This window comes from Leucoraja erinacea, chromosome 28 (assembly GCF_028641065.1).
Source record: "Leucoraja erinacea ecotype New England chromosome 28, Leri_hhj_1, whole genome shotgun sequence".
NCBI classification, from domain to species: Eukaryota; Metazoa; Chordata; class Chondrichthyes; order Rajiformes; family Rajidae; genus Leucoraja; species Leucoraja erinaceus.
Window position 1 is genome coordinate 27,048,378 of NC_073404.1, and position 18,806 is coordinate 27,067,183.

Genomic DNA, 18,806 nt, shown 5'->3' on the forward strand with positions numbered 1-18,806 from the left:
AATTGCTACAATTTAAAAAAATCATTTTATGATAATGATTGCAATAATTTTGACCATATTAAAGGTTATGCTACAATAATCATTCATATTACATTAGGTGGATGAAACACAAGCAATTCAGTGCACATTTGACATGAGCCTACCTCCAAGGTCACTGGATGGCCACAAAAAGATTCCATCTCAATTAGGGTGGCAATGTGGCGCAGCGGTAGAGCTGCTGCCTTACATTGCCAGAGACCCAGGTTCAATGCTGACTATGGGTGCGGTCTGTACGGGTTTGTACATTCTCCATGTGACTTTGTGGGTTTTCTCCGGTTTCCTGCCTCACTCAAGACATACAGGTTTGTAGGTTAGGCTTAGGTCAAATTGTAAATTGTCCTTAGTGTAGGATAGTGTTAGTGTAAGGGGTGATCGCAGGGGGAAGTGGACTGAAAGACCTGTTTCTATGCTGTTTCTCCAAAGTCTATTATTTTTAACTACTTAAATCTACATTGCAATCCAAATGATTAAAATGTACATTAAGGTTCCTTGATGTACAGGAAATATCAATGTAGAATCAAAATTAACCTTTCCAAAAACTAGCAAAGTGCCCATAAGAAACAAAATTATCCGCTAATATAAGAATGATTTTCGATAAAAACAATTTAGGCAAAGAAAATGTAACACAGTAGCAAAAGAGAACACAGTGCTTCTGGGAAAGCATGAACATATTTGCACAATATTTTTAACATGACCTGAATATGTGAAAGGAACCCTCATTCTTTCTGGTTAACATTTATTTATACCTTAATGATCTATGTTATACTTTGTTCAGGCAGATGAGATCTCAACAGATTGGAAGTCAACATCCATTTTAGCAACAAATCAACAAATATGCACGTGCCTATGCAGCAGTGTCAAAGGTGCCCCTTTTCTGAGAATGTTGAGACATGTTGAAACTTAACAAACCCTACCTTGTCTGGCAAGTTGAGACCCGGCAAACTTTCCCAGAGCCCAAACCAATATTTCACGTACTGCAACGTAATTATTCACTTCACTTCAATATTTGTGCACAGTTCATGGCACATTTCAAGAGTGATTAGATTTCAAAAGTAATGCTGCTATGGAGAACATATAGCATTCAAATACATGACAGGTATTTGTCAGGAGTCCTTGGATGTTGGCCTCTGTTATTTTTAAACAAAATTTGCAAATACGCAATTTAAAATGTATTTTTAATGGTAATGCTACTGAATGTATAACTCCAACCAGCGTGATAAAAGCAAGTAACAATGATTATTTCATTTGTATTCATTTTCACTCGTATCTGAGCATAATGACGTACTGCAGTGTTGCTGCAGGGACTTGAAACTCTCCTTCAACTTGCAATCTGGACAGAGGAACGGCAGGACATTCCAACATGAAAAACGTTACATAAACCTCGTACATAAAAGGTAACAGAAACAAACTTTCAGGGATGCACCAAAGACATTTGTTGGGAAACGTCACAGCTAATTTCCCCTTTATTGGAACAAGAAACCAGGATGATATTTTGTGAGCTCATGCACAGCAAAGATTGAGATGAGTTTATCATGCGCATGAATTTGGACTATCATATTGCACATTATTTGCATACAATTTGAAATTTTGAACAACGTTCAAACATTAAAAAAAAAACCTATTCAGATTTTCTGATGTGCAATTAAAATAAAATATGCAGCACATTTTGGACAGAACTTACCTCATCATAATGACTTTTAGCAAAAAGTAGCGCACAGAGCTCTCCAAACAGCGCTGCTCTATTTGCCTGATGGCCATGTTTTGCCAACTTTTCAATGTAGGTCTGAGCCAGTTTGTACGTCTCTTCCCCCAAGTGGTATTTACAATTGCCATTACGCACATGGAGCAACCTTGAAAATAAATACATTAGAATTATAACAAATAGTCACTAAAACAAATCACTACTTTTCCACACTTAAAGTTTGTAGTTAAAGTTGCTTTTCGTAGCATATATAGTAGTCGTTGGACCAAATTTCTTTGCCACCCTCCTTGGTCAATAGCGGCTGTCCCCGGTGCTGGACGCCACAGAAATGTTTCAAATGAGGGAAGTGCTTGCAGGGTAAACTTTAAAATACCCAAGTGTCAAAACCGGGCCTCAGTAAATCTCCAGCGGGCGGCGCCGGTTACTAGGAATGCAAAAGAGCCCCACACGAATATCTATGCAGCGGCCAATTTCTTATTTCTCGCGGAGCGTCGCAGCACAGATGCAGAGCCCCCATGTGGCATATACTAATGTACTGTAGTACTGAAATGTTATCTATCACGATGGTCCGAAAGTACGGAATTAAAAATGAACATCAGCTCATTCTGCATGAACACACAGAAAGGAATTTTTATTTTCTTATAGCGGAACAAAGCTAAAGCTTAAATGGAACGCTGAATCTCAATGTGAAAACTGGTGGAGTAACATTTACAATTTTCCCATCCTCAGGAACCACTAGTGATTCGTGAAAGACCACTACTGATACCGCCACAATCTGGAAAGCTACTTGGTGTGTAGTCCATCTTTTCCAGGTGACTTATCTACTGGAGTTATCAACTCCACTAAGTTCTGCCCCTGACTCTCTTGAATGTCTGGCATGTTGCTGGTGTCGTCCAGTGTGAAGACTGATGCAAAAAACGTAGCAATGAAACCGCCATTTCTTTATTCCTCATTGCTTGAGCGGCACGGTGGCGCAGCGGTGGAGTTGCTGCTTTACAGTGCTTGCAGCGCTGGAGGCCCGGGTTCGATCCCGACTACAGGTGCTGTTTGTCCGGAGTTTGTATGCTATCACTCCAAAGACGTACAGGTTTGTAGGTTACTTGGCTTGTTTAAATGTAAATTGTCCCCAGTGTGTGTAGGATAGTGTTAATGTGCAGGGATCTCTGGTCGGTGCGGACTCGGTAGGCCAAAGGGTAGGAAAGAACTGCAGATGATGGTTTGAATTCAAGGTAGACACAAAATGCTGGAGTAACTCAGCGGGACAGGCAGCATCTTTGGAGAGAAGGAAATGGGTGACGTTTTGGGTCGAGACCCTTCTTCAGTCCTGCTGAGGTACTCCAGCATTTTGTGTCTACCTTCGGTGGGACCCAAGGGCCTGTTTCCGTGCTGCATCTCTAAACTAAACTTCTCCAGAGATCCAGTGTTCATTCTTGCCTCACTTTTACTCTTTATAGATCTGAAGAAACTTTTGGTATCCTCTTTTATATTATTGGCTAGCTTACTTTCATATTTCACCTTTTCTCCCCTTATTGCCTTTTTAACTGCCTTCTGGTGGGTTTTTTTTATTTTTTAAAAGCTTCCCAATTCTCTTGCTTACCACTAATCTTTGCAATATTATATGCCTTCTCTTTTACTTTTGCTACCTTGTCAACCATGGTCACCTCATTCTCCCTTTTGGAATGTTTCCTGCTCTTTGGGATTAAAAGACCCAGAGTTTAAATTAGATTGGCAGGAAGTCGGGATCTCGTACAGGACAGAGGCACGTGAGAGGCTAGAAGTTGGTGTGGAGGATGGCGTGGGAAAAGTTAGCGGACAGAATAGGCAGGTAAAATGCGGAGAGCGAGGAAGGAGGGTTGGTTTAAACTGCACGTATTTTAATGCAAGGGGCCTGACGGGTAAGGCAAATGAGCTCAGGGCATGGATACTGGGACGTTGTAGCCATGACTGAAACCTGGTTAAGGGAGGGGCAGGACTGGCAGCTCAATGTTCCGGGGTACAGGAGCTTCGGGAGAGACGGTGGTGAGGGAAAAAGGAGGGGGGGTTTTCATTGTTAGTTGAGGAGGATGTTACTGCAGTGATCAGGGGTGACATTATGGACGGTTCATCTAGTAAGGCTGTATGGGTGGAGCTGAGGAACAAGAAAGGGATGATCACCTTGTTGATCCCCGACTTGTCAACGGGAATTAGAAGAACAAATATGCCCAGAGATTGCAGACAAGTGCAGGTTAAATAAGGTTGTTGTACTTGGGGATTTTAACTTTCCCAATGTAGACTGGAAAAATCATAGAGTGATGGGTTTAAATGGGGTGCAATTCCTCAAAAGTGTTCAGTTTTCTTAAGCAGTGCGTAGAGGCCCCCACACATGAGAGGGCAACGCTGGATCTAGTATTGGGAATTTGGGAAAGGCAAGTTAATGAAGTGTTTGTGGAAGAGCATTTTGGGACCAGTGACCACAGTTCGATTAGGTTTAAGATAGTTATAGATAGGGACAGAGAGGGTCCACGTGTTAAAATGCACAACGGGGGCAAGGCCAACTTTGAGGGTATGAGAGAAGGTCTCGCTCAAGTTGCCTGGAGCAGGTTATTTGAGGGGAAAGGAACTTTGGTCAAGTGGGATGTTTTTAAAAGGGTTCTGAAGAGAGCTCAGGGTGTGTACGTCCCCGTTAGAGTGAAGGACAAAGCAGGCAAATGTAAGGAAGCTTGGCTGACGAGGGAAATTGAGGCGTTGGTCAAAAACAAGAAGAATGCATGGGACAGGTATAGGCAACTGGGAGTGTGCATCCCTGGAGAAGTTTCGGGAGGTAAGGAGTAAACTGAAAAAGGAGAACCGAAGGGCAAAAAGGGGCCAGGAGATTGCTCTGGCGGATTGTATTAAGGACAATCCCCAAAGATTTTATAAATACATTAGGGTGAAAAGGGTAACTTGAGAGAGAGTGGGACCGCTCAGGAATCAAAGCGGTCACCTCTGTGTGGAGCCACAGGGGATGGGCAAGGTCCTAAATGAGTATTTCTCCTCTGTATTTAGCGAGGAGAAAGACAGTAGGACAGAGGAACTTGGGCAGTCAATGGAAGTGTTTTGTGAGCAGTCAGTGTTACCATCGAAGAAGTACTGGTTACTGTTGTGTATGAAGGTGGACAAATCTCCAGGGCCTGATCAGATATATCTAAGGACATTGCGGGAAACTAGAGAGGAAATTGCGGGAGCCCTGGTTGAAAATTACGAGTCGTCCTTAAATACAGGAGAGGTGCCGGAAGACTAGAGGGTGGAAAATGTTGTGCCTCTTTTCAAAAAGAGCTGCAGGGAAAATGCCGGGAACTATAGGCTGGTGAGCTTAACATCTGTAGTTGGAAAGTTACTAGCAAGTATTCTGAGCGATAGGTTATACGAGTAGGGGAATCGATGACCAGAGGACGTAGGTTCAAGGTGAAAGGGAAAAGATTTAATAGGAATCTGAGCAGTAACTTTTTCACACAAAGGGTGGTGGGTGTATGAAACAAGCTGCCAGAGGAGGTTGTTGAAGCTGGGGCTATCCCATCGTTTAAAAAACAGTTAGACAGGTACATTGAAAGGACACGTTTGGAGGGATATGGACCAAGCATAGGCAAGTGGGACTAGTGTAGCTAGGACATTGTTGGCCGGTGTGGGCAAGTTGTATCCCTCTATGACTCTTCTGAATTGCTCTCAGAAACTCCTGCCACTGCTTCTCCAGCATCATTCCTGCTGGGGTCCCTGTCCAATCAACTTTACCCAGCTCTTCCCTCATGCTGCTGTAGTGACACTTTAATGAACAGCATAATTTCATTTTTTGTCCAAAAAACCCCCCAAAAAAACCAAAGGATAAAGTCTGAAGTAACCCAGCGGGACAGGCAGCATCTCTGGATAGAAGGAATGTGTGACGTTTTGGGTTGAGACCCTTCTTCAGCCGACCCAAAACATCACCCATTCCTTCTATCCAGAGATGTTGCCTGTCCCACTGAGTTGCTCCAGCATTTTGTGCCCATCTTCAGTGCAAACCAGCATCTGCAGTTCCTTCCTACACAAAGGATAAAGTATAACTTCTCCATCACTGATTTAAAGGATATACCATGCAATTAATCATACTCTAGAGTACAAGTTGATCCTTTTTATCTGAAGTTGAAGGCAGGTCTTATTCACGATTTAACTAATTTATATTATTTAGGAACTAAAATAGACTGCTTAATCTTATTGGTGATGGCTAGTTAAGTCAAAATAGAACAGTAGATTTAGCAGTAGATTTGATTATCCCTCGTGTCAAATTGCTGCATCCTGTAATCAAACTGCTTGCACTTTACAGTTAGCAAAGATCTTCCATCATAAGCAATTTTTGAAGTGGATTTCATCCCCCATAAAGAACCAGAACCATTCTGGTTCTTTATGGGGGCAGAGAAGCTGGAAGAGAAGGGGGGGAAGGACAAAGTCTGGCAAATGTAACAGGCAAGGGCATTAAGCTGGATCATTCCTCTCTTCACAAATACTAGCTCATCTATTGAATATTTCCAGCATTCAACGCCGATGTTTAGGTATTCATCAGCTACTACACTTTAAAAGACTGCAGTAAACTATTACAGGTCAACCACCTATTTCTCGGCATCCTTGGTTTCAGGATATTTCTGGATTATCCAGACCAGAGGTCACAGCCTCCAAGTGGAGTCCAACGGTGCTGTAAACTACCCACCTAGGACGCAGGGGTGGCAAGCTATACCGGCCTATATAGTCGGCTATTGGGGGGGGGGGGGGGGGGGGATTATCCAGAGATCTGCCGGCCGCGGTGAGTAAATTCGACCTGCCGAACAGCCGTGGAAATCCTGGTGCGGTCAAGCTTGGCCGCCTCACCCTGCTTTGACGCCACATTTTCAGGGACGGGGGGGAGGTGTTCCGGGGGGGGGGGGATTTCAACTGCGCTCTCGTATTTTTGGTAATTAAAGGAGGACCAGTTGCCGGAAAATCATTGGTGGACCTGTGCAATATTTAACTACTTTATAACATAGACCACACCTGAAAAGTAATGAATTGACTGCAATTGCGAAACAAGCTATTTAAAAAGATGTATCTGTCCGCCACACACCTGACACAGCATTCCACAGCACGAAACCAATGAAGCACCTCATCGTGGAGCGAGCACAGCTGAAGACAGGAAAGAAACACCTTCTCAGCATCACTGTACCAGCCTGCATCAGAAAGAAACCCACCTGGAGAAATGTAAAAGAAAAATAAAATGATCAAACATGGTCTTGCTTTACTGCTCCAATACATTTCTTTGGCTTATGGTATTTTATATAGCTTTCAAGTATATGTACATAATCAGAGGCACGCCATCAAACTATATTCCATTTAAATTCAGCTGACCTTTCATTATGCAATTAAAAAAGGCTTTGGAACAGTTGCCTCAACTGTCCAAAAATAACCGAAATAACTTGCTGCTTTCTAATTTTAGTTTCTATTAATCACAGCAGCAGACTTACAATAAGTGAACTGGATTGTACCATGAGTACTCATTCAGCTGATCATGAAGTTAAGCACACAATTCAATTTCTAATGAACATCACGGCCATCAAATGTCTAGTTTGTGTATTATTGTTACGTCTACTGAGGTACAGTAAAAAGTTTTTGTTTGCGTGCGATCCGGTTACAATAAGACTACACACGGATACAATTAAGCCTTCAGGGCCTGTCCCACTTGGGCGTCAATTTGCGCGTCACGCAGGTGGCGAGCGAAGATTTTGAGAATTCCAAAATCCTGGGGCGCCGCGCGCTACCGTGCATCACTGCCTACGCCACCATGTCTCACCACGCGCACGTAATGCACGGCATACGCGCGTCGTGACGCGTAAGTGATGTCGCGTAAAGGACGCCCAAATAAGACAGGCCCTTTCCACAGAGCACAAAGGATAAAGGTTCAACATTTAGTGCAAAGATATAAATCCGATCATTTCCATTTAAAGATAATTCTAGCTGATGAGGGCCGTTCAGTTGCCTGATAACAGCTGCGAAAAAACTATCCCTGAATCTGGAGGCATGTGTTTTCAAACTTCTGTACCTCTTGCCTGATGGAAGAGGGGAGAAGAGGGAGGGACTGAGATGAGACTCGTCCTTGATTATGCTGGCGACATTGCAGAGGCAGTGTGAAGTGTAAATGTAGTTGATGGGAGGGAGGCTGGTTTGTCTGATGGTCTGGGCTACATCCACAACACACTGCAATTTCTTGCGGTCTTGCATGGAGTGGTCTTGGAGCGTCAGATTAAAGTCTTGCATTAATCAAAGCTTTCACAGCTGCTTTTCAGCTGATGATCAACAACCGTGCAACAGGCCATTTCTCCAGCATGCATTTATATCTATAACTCCATCTTCTTTTTAAAATTACTGAGAGCAAGATGATAGGCCCTTGTCCATTTCAATAGAACATTATAATGCTCGAGGTCACAGTGAAAATAGAATAAACAGATCTTTTTGGGATAAAACATCCAACTAAGTATTTATCCCTCATCCCACTCCCACATCACCAGAGGTGACTTAGAAAGTACAAACTGTTTATTATGTCTTTGTTAATCACCAGAACAGCAGATGACACATGAATCAAAAGAAATCAGCGAGTCAGGTGAACTATAGCTCCGTTGTGGGCTGGCATGGTTCTGATGGGCTAAATAGTTTCCTTCCTCATTAGTCACATGTGGAGAATATGAGGGAATTTGCCACATTAATGTTATAAATGGTCACCCAGCTGACTTTTGTGAATGCTTCATCTTTGAATACAGAAGCATCTAGCAAACCGAAAGGATTTATGTAACCATGCTGAGTTTTTCAAACGCTTGGCTGGTTCTGGAAGATTTCGCAAATCCCACTCTGAATCATCAGCTAAGCCCTATTGACCCCATCGATACAAGCAGAGACTACCTCCAAAACCTTCTATTTTCCTCTCCTACATATTGCACTCTGCAAGCTATTTCATGAGCCACTCACTTTCCTTGTTTTTATTCAAATCTCTATACACTCAATTTGTTTAACATACTTAATTTGAAGTGTAAAATGTCAAGGAAAATCAATTTAGCTGCAAAATATTTTTCGGCTGATGTTCCTCAGCTGATGTTTACACAAGAAATTTTAAGGAACAAAGAAAAACCTTTCTTATAAATAAAACTGAGGCTTCATACTTCTGTGGCGGGCCTTAGAATTGAGAATGCTTGTTTCCATGCAAATTCCGTGGGTTCCCAGATGACTGGCTGCTGAGGCCTACAGAAAACCTGTACATTTTGCTTCAGGTGGGGCAGAAAGGGTGGGTAGCTTGGAGGTTGCTGTGCGCATTTTAATCAATGTGATCCTGCATATAAACTCAAGGTCCCAGTGGCATCTCAAAGGTAAAGCCTTGAACGAGGAATTCCAAGGAGTCAATGGAAATGTTGCATTTTTACCTCAAAGAGATTTTCAGAATATCATTCAATCTTTAGCCTATGAATTGGGTAATTTCATTTTTGCGTCAGAACTGAGAATGGAAGTGTCCTTTTAAGAAAGTTTTTTTCCTCCTTCGAAACACTGAATCCTGCATGACACGATCGACAGAGTGTAAATAGGGCTATAATGTCAAGGCTATTGGCCTTGGAGGAATCACCGGCAGAAGGGAGCCAGTGCTGCGCAGCCGTGCTGGACTGGGCCCGGCCACCGGCCTGGAGCTGACCAGGACCCGGCTCGGCTGGCGGCGGGTGAGAATTCGGTGATAATGAAGGACCATCGAGGGAGCCGTCGTCTGCGTGAGTGTGCCGGTGGCCGGCCTAGGATGGGGCCGCTTGACTCCCAATGCAGCCGAGAACAAAGAGGACCCTGTTTGGGGGGGGGGGGGGGGGTGCCGAGAATAAAGAGGATCTGGTGCTGGGGGGAGGGGTGGGGGGCACCGAGAACAAAGAGGGATGGGGGTGGGGGGGGGGGGGACTGTATTGAGCTTTGAAGGCACAGCTTTACGTGGCAACTCTTGCATATTTGTACTGTATGCAAAAAATGAATCAAGTACACTTGACAATAAGGTATCAATAAATCATTGGTTTGCTTATTCTTGATCCAGTTGAATAGGCAGCCCAAGGCTCAGACCTAGGTATGAAATAAGGCAGTGATCACTGATGCCTGGTAGGTCATGAGCTTTGTCCTGGGTTTTTCACGGTGTTATAAACAGCCATATCCACAGAACAACAAAGGTTGTGCTGGTATATGGTGGGTGACGGCAAATTTCATTATTGCCGTCTATCTTTGCCGATGTTCCATCCGATATACAAGGAATGGTCAATATTTTTCAGACCTTTCGTGTTTAGGATAGGTTGGCAAAAGATTTTTGCTTTTAGGATTTTGAGTGCCATGATTTGCTCTCTTGTTTCACAGAATAAGTTGATGACTTGGTGATTGGCTTCAAAATGCATGGAGCATGGTTGAGGGCAAATTTTGTAGTCGATCTTGAACACCAGCAGCAGGGGTGAAAATAACTAAGCACCCATACCTCTCACCTGTGTTGCATGGCAGAGTATTTAGCCCACCCTGTACAAATCTGTGCTCAAATGTTAAATTATTTTTAATTTGCCCAACGTTCCCCTCTTCTTTAAAACATTTCTTAATCAAGTTTACCATTCAAGTTTGCTTGATGGCTCAACAGTGTAATGAACCAAATAATTCATTACACAGCACATACATTTCTCCGAGTTCAACTCCTCATCCGTCTAAATCAGTTGATGGGTTGTGATGTGAAATAGTGGATCATTACTGTTATATTAAATAGTGGAATAACTCTCCTGGTTTCTGACTTCAGATATCAAGACAGTAATTTCTGCTGAATGAGCATGCAATAGAACAGCTTGGTTACAGATTGATCTTGAACCACCTTCAAAGGGAAAGCTCCAAGGACAAACAGAAACCCGTCATTGTAAAACAGTGACTTAACAACTAAAAGCCCTGTCTCACGGTGTACGAGTTCATTCCAAGAGCCCTCCCAAGTTTTAAAAAAATCAAACTCGTGGTAAGCACGGAGAATGAACGTAGCGGGTACATCGGAGCTCGGGGACTTCACTTAGCGGCTCGTAACGCTAACGGCAGGTACTCGGGAAGACTCGCTAACGGCAGGTAAGCAAGGGAAGACTCGTGAAGATTTTTCAACATGTTGAAAAATGTCTACGAGAGTCCCGAGTACCGACGAGTGGCCATTACCATAAATCTCCGAGTTCGAATCAGGGCAAACTCGGGAGAGCTCTTGGAATGAACTAGTACCGTGGGACAGGGCTATTATCCATTAGAAACAATAATATTTGTAAATTTGCAGAGGACACCACGGCAGTGGACCCAATCACAAACAATAACGAGATGGAGTAAATGAAGACGACAAGGAGCTTAGTAACATGGTGTCAAGTTAACACCTTCGCCCTCAATGTCACTTAAGATGAAGGTGCTGGTTATTAACTTCAGGAAACAAGGTGGTATACACTCCCACGTTGGCAATGGTGCTGAACTGAAAGTGGTCGTGAGTTCATAAATTCTAAGAGTAGAATTAGGCCATTCGGTCCGTCAAGACTCTGCTATTCAATCATGGCTGATCTATATTTCTCTCTCAACCCCATTCTCATGCCTTTGCCCCATAACCCTTGACACCCTGACTAATCATGAATCTGTCAATTTCCACCTTAAAATATCCATTCACTTGAGAGCATTAAGTTCCTAGGCATACATATCACCAACAATTTGACCTAGACCAACCACAAAGAAGCTATGACCAAAAAAGCACACCCATGCCTCTATTTTCTCAGAAGATGAAAGAAGTTTAGCATGTCTACAATGATTCATACCAACGTCTACAGAAGCACCATAGAAAGCATCCTATCAGGATGCATCACAGCTTGGTTTGGTAACAGCCCGGACCAAGAGTTGTAAACGTAACCCAGTCCACCACACAAACCAGCCTCCCTCCCATCGACTCCATTTACACCACGTTACCTTGGTGAAACAGCCAACATAATCAAAGACCATTTTCACGCTGGTCATTTTCTTTTCTCTCCATAGGGCAAAAGATAAAACAGCTTGAAAGCACGCATCACCAGACTCAGGAACAGCTGTTATCAGACTGCGGCTCTCTCATAAGTTAAGGGTATAGCCTTGATCTCCCAACTTACTGTACTGCGGCCCCTGCACTTTCTTTTAACCTACACTTTCTCTGGAGCTGTAACACTATAATGTTGCACACCTGATTCTGTATGGTATTTTTCTCTTTACCTGTTGTACTTATGTATGGCTTGTTGTACTGATGTGTAGGTTGATTTAACTGAATAGCACACAGCATGTTTCACTGTAGCTCAGTACACATGACAATAGGATACAGATATCAATATATTTTCAAACCAAAGATAATATTGCTGAAAATGCCAAATTTGAAGTGTATATTTAAAAAAACATTATTTTTAGAAAAGAGGCCCACACGACCTTTGGTTTCCCCTCAATTCAATGCATTGCAAAGTTTCAAGTGCAAATTCTGCCCAGTTTTCCACAATAATTAGCCCTGATTTTATGAAATGCTAGAAGTTGTCATGGAAGGACAAGAAAACTTATTCTTAAAACTACAGTTAAGTCTACAACGTACATTTGTAGACCATTGAGGATCTAAATGGCCTGTTGATTTAAACTGATTATTTTGGGTAGAAAGAGTATCAAGCATGTTTTAAAAGCTTAGACTATAGCATTAGACGCAATATACCTGATGAATATTTCTGTATTTGTTTCTTAAAAATTATAGCTTGACCATTTTACTAAAAATGCTTTGTTGTGTTTTTTTTTGTTGTACTTATGAAACTTTACCACTGCAAAAGGTATATAGTAATATTTTTTTTATAGCAAATACTTAAGCACCACCCAATTGAGCTGGCTAATTACAAATGTTTGTAACAATAATTAAATGAGCATTTGTGGAAAATTCCAGTTGAGTAATTAAATTGAAGGCTAGATGAAACACTAAAATAAATGTCCAATTGGAGTGGTTTCTTATCACAATTATCATATTTAATCTTTCTTAATAATGTCTACAAGATCCAAACAGACAATGCTCAAAATTAATTATTCCTAAAATTCCTGACAAAAAGGTGAATACATGCAGGAATCTTTTCCTGTCAATTGCAAAATCAAATCACATATTGTTGTAGGAATTGGGAGGGGTGGTGGCTTTAACTGTTAAAAATTAAACATGAAATCTTAGAGACCAAAGACAATTTAAGAGAGAGCATTATACATTAGCTCGGACAGTAAGTTCAAGATAAAGCAGTTGAGCATTTAATAAAAACTGCAGTGCCAATTAAAAAAATCTAAATGTCTGACCAAGTTACATATAATTAAACGTTCAAAGACTGTTTAAACACGGCACTGAGCTCATATTTAACAATCTAATTCTCACATTCACGAAATTAGATCGAGCAACTGACAGGATCAGTTATTTTAATATTAATTGTAAAATGTTATTTCTACATTTACTCACTGCACCTTCTAAAGCAACAGCTGCAAACCCTCTAGTTAAATTATATCCCTGTCTTTCCCCAACTGTTCAAAATAGTGCATGAATATCTAATAAATTGTATTCAGCAAGAATTATATTCGAGGCAATTTTATTTATAACCATACGTACATTTAATTTGAACTTTCAATATTGAACAGAATGGAATTTGTGTATTTTATTTAGATTGTAACACAAATTGTTCATCATGAATATTTAAAGTCAAAGTCACAATTGCTAAAAAAAAATGAAAAAGGTAGTAAATGACTTGTGTCCAATGCTAACGAAACAGAAGAGCTATCAGCAGAAACACTAGCTTTCAAATTCACTGAATTTTGACCGACAGTTTAGCAATTATGAATAAATGATGAAAAGGAGAACAAAGGGGGACCTGATACAGGGAAACTGCCGTTAGGGAAGGGGAGGAGGGGAGGGATGGACGAAGGAGGACATGGCATGGGATGCATTGTAAATTTGTCAGCGCCCTTCATGTGGCGACTCTATGCATACCTTGGGTATGCAAAACAAAGACTTGTCACATGAGACAATAAAGTACTCATTCATTCAAGTCTAGAATTTCCACACAAAAAAAAAAATCCACAGAATTCTTGGAAAAGATGTTTGAAAAAAAATAAAGGACCTATTGTTAAAGTCAGTGGTTCAAAAAAATGTAGGAAGTAATGAGAAATTGATTATAGAGGGAAAAAATCAAAACATATGTATTTTTCAAACTTGTGAAGACAAATTCAAAATTAACAAGAGAGACCATCAAAACGCAATGCAAGATGGAGGGGCAGTATTGTCTTCAAGAACAGCGCAGCACAAGAACCTACCATCACACCATGATCCAAATACATTTATTTCCTAACCCTAACCCAAGCAATTTTTTTAATCAATTTAAAAACAGGGCTTACCTAACACAAAGCCAAGTTGGATTGCTTTCTCTTTTACGTGGGCATCTGACTCTTCAATATAGGAACACCGCCTGCTGAAGGAATTTGCTAATACTGAAGCCACCTTTACTCCATGGTCCATTAAAGCTTGGAAACAGTGATGCAGGAGATGTCTAAAAGAGAGAACTTCTGCATGAGAGCCAACTTAAAAATATCCTTTGATACAACCAACTTTTACCTTTACAGATAATAATGATATGCAGGAAAAAACAGAAGACAGGCTGTGCCTGGGTTATGAACACCCAACTTACTGACATATCCATATCAAGAATAACATCACATTTTATTATAGGAGGTAGACAAAAATGCTGAGAAACTCAACGGGTGAGTCTATGGAGGGAAGGGATAGGCGACCCTTTTTTCAGACTGATGTGGGGGGGTGGGAAAAAGAAAGGACGAGGCAGAGTCACATTTTATTATGGACAATTAACAATTATTAAATAGTCTCTGGCGCTATAAGGGAGTAGTTCTACCGCTACGCCACCGTGCCGCCCTTTAATTCAGTTAATAAATTTTATTTTATAAATCTTTTTTTTGGGTAATAATAAAAATGTATAAAAAAAATTAACAGGCTCCCGGGATGTGCCGCGGAGTCAAACAAAGTAAAAAGGAAAACCTGGTGGACAGCCCACCGCCGTGAGGAAGGACCCGATGGAAAAAGGACCGAGGAAAAGGGAGCCGCAGGTGATGATGGATGCGAGGAGTAGGCCGGTAAGAGAGGGACTGGGGTATTGCCTCCAGCGTCTTCAAGGACGACTGCAGGAGGTGCTCATGGACAGAGGCGGTCGTGCAAGGAGAGGGATGTCAGTTTATGGACTGAGCCAGCTGAGGCCCTGCAGTCAGCTGGGGCTTACTTGAAATGAAAAATGTGAAAATCTAGTTTATAAAGGTGCCAATACTGGTGCCTACAGTCACAAAAAAATGTTAAAGAAAGAATTTAGTACACAAAGATCACGGCAGACAATTCTAGATTACTACGTTTCATTCTCAAAATCCTATTACTCAGTGGTTGATTCCAGATGGAAACGGCGAGACAACAAATACAAACCGATTAAATGACAGCATAAATATCAACATGCACAAAGAAGGCTTACCTTTTGTCTGAAGCTCGCAGTACTTTTGCAAATACCTCAAGCTCACAAAATTCACCACCCAGTTGGCAAAGACGTCCTTGTTGATAAAGCTGTAAAAAAACAAGTACATTTATTGAGAAAAAAAAATAGTACTTTAATACTCTCTCATAGAATGCGAGTAGGGCTGACAAAGTTAGCATTTAATTCCCATTTTAATTTGCCCTTGAGAGCAATTAAAAAATATATAAATATACTTTGGTTATTTTTAAGAAACGATGCAATTATGCCCATGTGATTTATCAAGGGATGTGAACTGCATTCAGGTCGTGAAAATGGAAATGTTGGTACATTCAATAACATTGGGTTTAGGAAGAGCTATGAACTTTTCTAGGGTGCACCGTGCACAAAGTACATCTGTGGACAAAGGTTTAAGTAACTAATAACTTGGTTCGTATATTCTGCATCACACAGGTGCCAATCCCAAATGCATTCAGATCAAATTTCCAATGACATTGAGGTTTAAGACTCTCAAGAACACAGAACTTGATATGTGTTTTTAATGTTAATAATCCAGTGAGAAAAAGGTAAACGCTCCAAGAAAACTGCTCATATCGCAATTTTCTCCAACGCAAACCCGCATCATCTGCGCGTGCATCAAGGAACACCCGTTGAGAAAATAATTGTGTGTTCATTTATTTTCCCCGCACAAATTGCGTGAGAGCAAATTATATTTTGTATCTCAAATTAATGATTTGCATAGACTAATTTCGGTTCCAGAGTGGCTGTAATGGAGACATGGGGCTTGGGCGTGTTGCCAGTACTTGTAGCATCACAGCTAATTGTAGTTCATAAGTTATAGGAGCAGAATTAGGCCATTCTGACCATCGGTTCTACTCCATCATTCACCATGGCTGATCTATCAATCCCTCTCAACTCCATTCTCTCCTGCCTTTTCCTTGTAACCCATGATACCTTTAATAAGCAGCAAGAATCCGCCAATCTTCACTTTAAAAATACCCAATGACTTGGCCACCACAGCCATGAATTCCACATAGATAGAGTCAGAGTCTTTGCAACACCAATCTGGCCACGCCTTTGGACAAGTGATTTTGTCAAGGCATGAAGAAACTTGGACAGATATTGATTTGCTCATGTTGCAAGATGTTTCAAATTTACAAAGTTCATTGCAGAATAGAATCATTTACGCTGTGTACAAACGGAAATAAGTTGCATTCAGGTCCTTCTTGAGTCGAGAATATTTTATTCCTTACATTTCCATCTAATTGATTCAGAATAGATAAGCTGTGATTTTTGCATTTTTCAAAATTTGTCCTTTTTGGATATCCAATCATTTTATTTCTACAGTGGAGGTTTCGATAACCATTATTTACGGAATAAAATGTCCACTTCCACAAGTTTTCAAAACTTGATTGAAAGTCATGAAGTAGTCTTTGTGGTTTATCGTAATAGTCCTAGAGTTTGTGGTCACATACTGGGATTTCTGGTAATTCACCTTCCACTTAAGATGAATAAAGTGTCTTAAAACAATGTCACTTTGGCGATGTTTAAACCTGCACTGAAAGATGAAGACTGTATAAGATATAATTATTTTACCCTAATGACACAAGGTCATGCATGATATCAGTTGAGAAATCAATATTTTCCATCTTTTATTTGTTGTAATAAAGGACTCTCGTAGTTGCACAAACATAAAATATCACCAACACAAGGAGGTTATATTTCTCTTAAGTTTCCAGCACTTTGATTAGTTTTTCTAAAATGTTGATCATCTTCCCAGTTGAGATGAAGCTGACAATTTCTGAAACAGTTTTTGAAACATTTTGCGCTTCAAATAATTGTCTGTGAGATATCCTTGATGAATGATGCATTGAACTGGGGAAATATTTCCCTTCATCCATTGCACCACTGGGAGGTTCATCTTTGCATGAACTTGCATTTTTACGCCACATTTTTTCCAAAGAAGCCAAGTGCACATTTCATCCTGATTACTTCAGATTGTTTTTCGTAACGTTGCTAAATTTGTATTTCACAAATATTTCTAGTTGTGCAATTTCATCTATGTCTGCTGACTTGTCAAGAGTGATGCAGAACGCGAGTAAATCCTTCAAAGCGTATTGCAGATCCCACTAGCAACGTCAGCACTGCTTGGGAAGTACTTTTCTTTAAACTGTGGCACAACATGGGATTTAGTTATTAGTCGCTGCAGCTTTGTTATTCAGACTTGAAATTGCAGACAATTTTGCATCATTCTCAATTGACTGAGAAATTGTAAATTCATGTAAATTATATTTCCTGTAATATCAAAAATAGTTTCTGTTCTTCAGCCAGATTACTAACCACATGCAGAAATTGGTGCATGTTGGCTGCTAAGGCATCTTTTATAGCAGTTATTTTGCTTGCCTCATTGTTGATCTAGGAGATTCAGAGTAGTTTGTCATATGGTGTGCAATGAAGCTCGGAGTAAACAGTAGACAGACAAAATAATGTTAAAAGCAATAATAAATGTGGGTGCTATACAACCAAATAGTGCAAAGATTATAATGCAAAATACAATACAGAATAACCAGACAAGATAGTTAAGAGTATGTGGGAGCACCTTCGGAAAGGGGGCTATGAAAGAAGTGAAGGTTTGAGAATCTGAGCAGTGGGGAAGAAGTTGTTCTGAAGTTCAGCCAATTTTCTCCCAGAAGGTAGAAGAGAGAAATGGGTATGGCAGGGAGGCAGGTATCCTCGACAATACTTCCAACTTTCCTGTAAATAGGGGCTGGATTTAAGAAGTGACGAGTCTGTGATGTACCAGCTGCTTTCACCACTCTCAGCAGTTCAGGCGGTCAAGAGCAGAGCAGCTGCCAGATCAGAGTGAGATACATCCTATCAGAATACTTTTTTTGCGCATCCGAAGAAGTTCGGGAGATGGGAGAGGGGAGTAGAGGGAGTGACCAGGTGATACTGATCCCCGAGTATGCTGGTGGCCTTGTGGAGGCAGCATGAAGTGTAGATGGAGGCAATGGACGAGTGGCTGGTTTACGTGATGGTCTGGGCCACGTCCACATGCCTCTGCAATTTCTTTTTCGTCTTGGATGGAGTTGTTGACAAACGAAGCTGTGAAACATCCCTACCACACATCCGTATACGAGGAGAAATATCTGCACTCAAAAGGCAGCAAACCTACGAAATGTGTTGCCAAAGCTTTGTAAACGCCATGTTGTTGAATCTTATGGAAAGGATAGGTACATTTCTAGATGCAAGGGTATGGGGGTAGACCAGGACTTATAATATAATGGGACAGTCAGCCATGATCCCATTGAATGTCAGAACAAGTTGAATTGCTAAGTAGACAAATCCCACACCTATTTCTTATGTTATCCATTATTTTTTGGTTTGAACAGAGACAGGGATTTTCTCACCATTTCATGTAAAGATAAGCTAAAAAATGTTTATGAAATAAAATCATGATATCAAAACTTTTAGAAATTCATTCTAAACACAAAACACTACGT

At 41.0% G+C, this 18,806-nt stretch overlaps 1 protein-coding gene across 1 annotated transcript in view; it reads right to left on the reverse strand.

Moving 5' to 3' along the window:
* appbp2 (amyloid beta precursor protein (cytoplasmic tail) binding protein 2) overlaps positions 1 to 18,806 on the reverse strand; it is a 54,112-nt gene that overhangs the window by 18,096 nt on the left and 17,210 nt on the right. Inside the window, exons 2-5 of the mRNA XM_055658090.1 lie at positions 15,307 to 15,395; positions 14,174 to 14,325; positions 6,828 to 6,951; positions 1,721 to 1,889 (exon numbers count right to left, since the gene is read on the reverse strand). Of these exons, the coding sequence (XP_055514065.1) occupies positions 1,721 to 1,889; positions 6,828 to 6,951; positions 14,174 to 14,325; positions 15,307 to 15,395 (534 nt within the window). The remainder of the gene's footprint in view (positions 1 to 1,720; positions 1,890 to 6,827; positions 6,952 to 14,173; positions 14,326 to 15,306; positions 15,396 to 18,806) is intronic.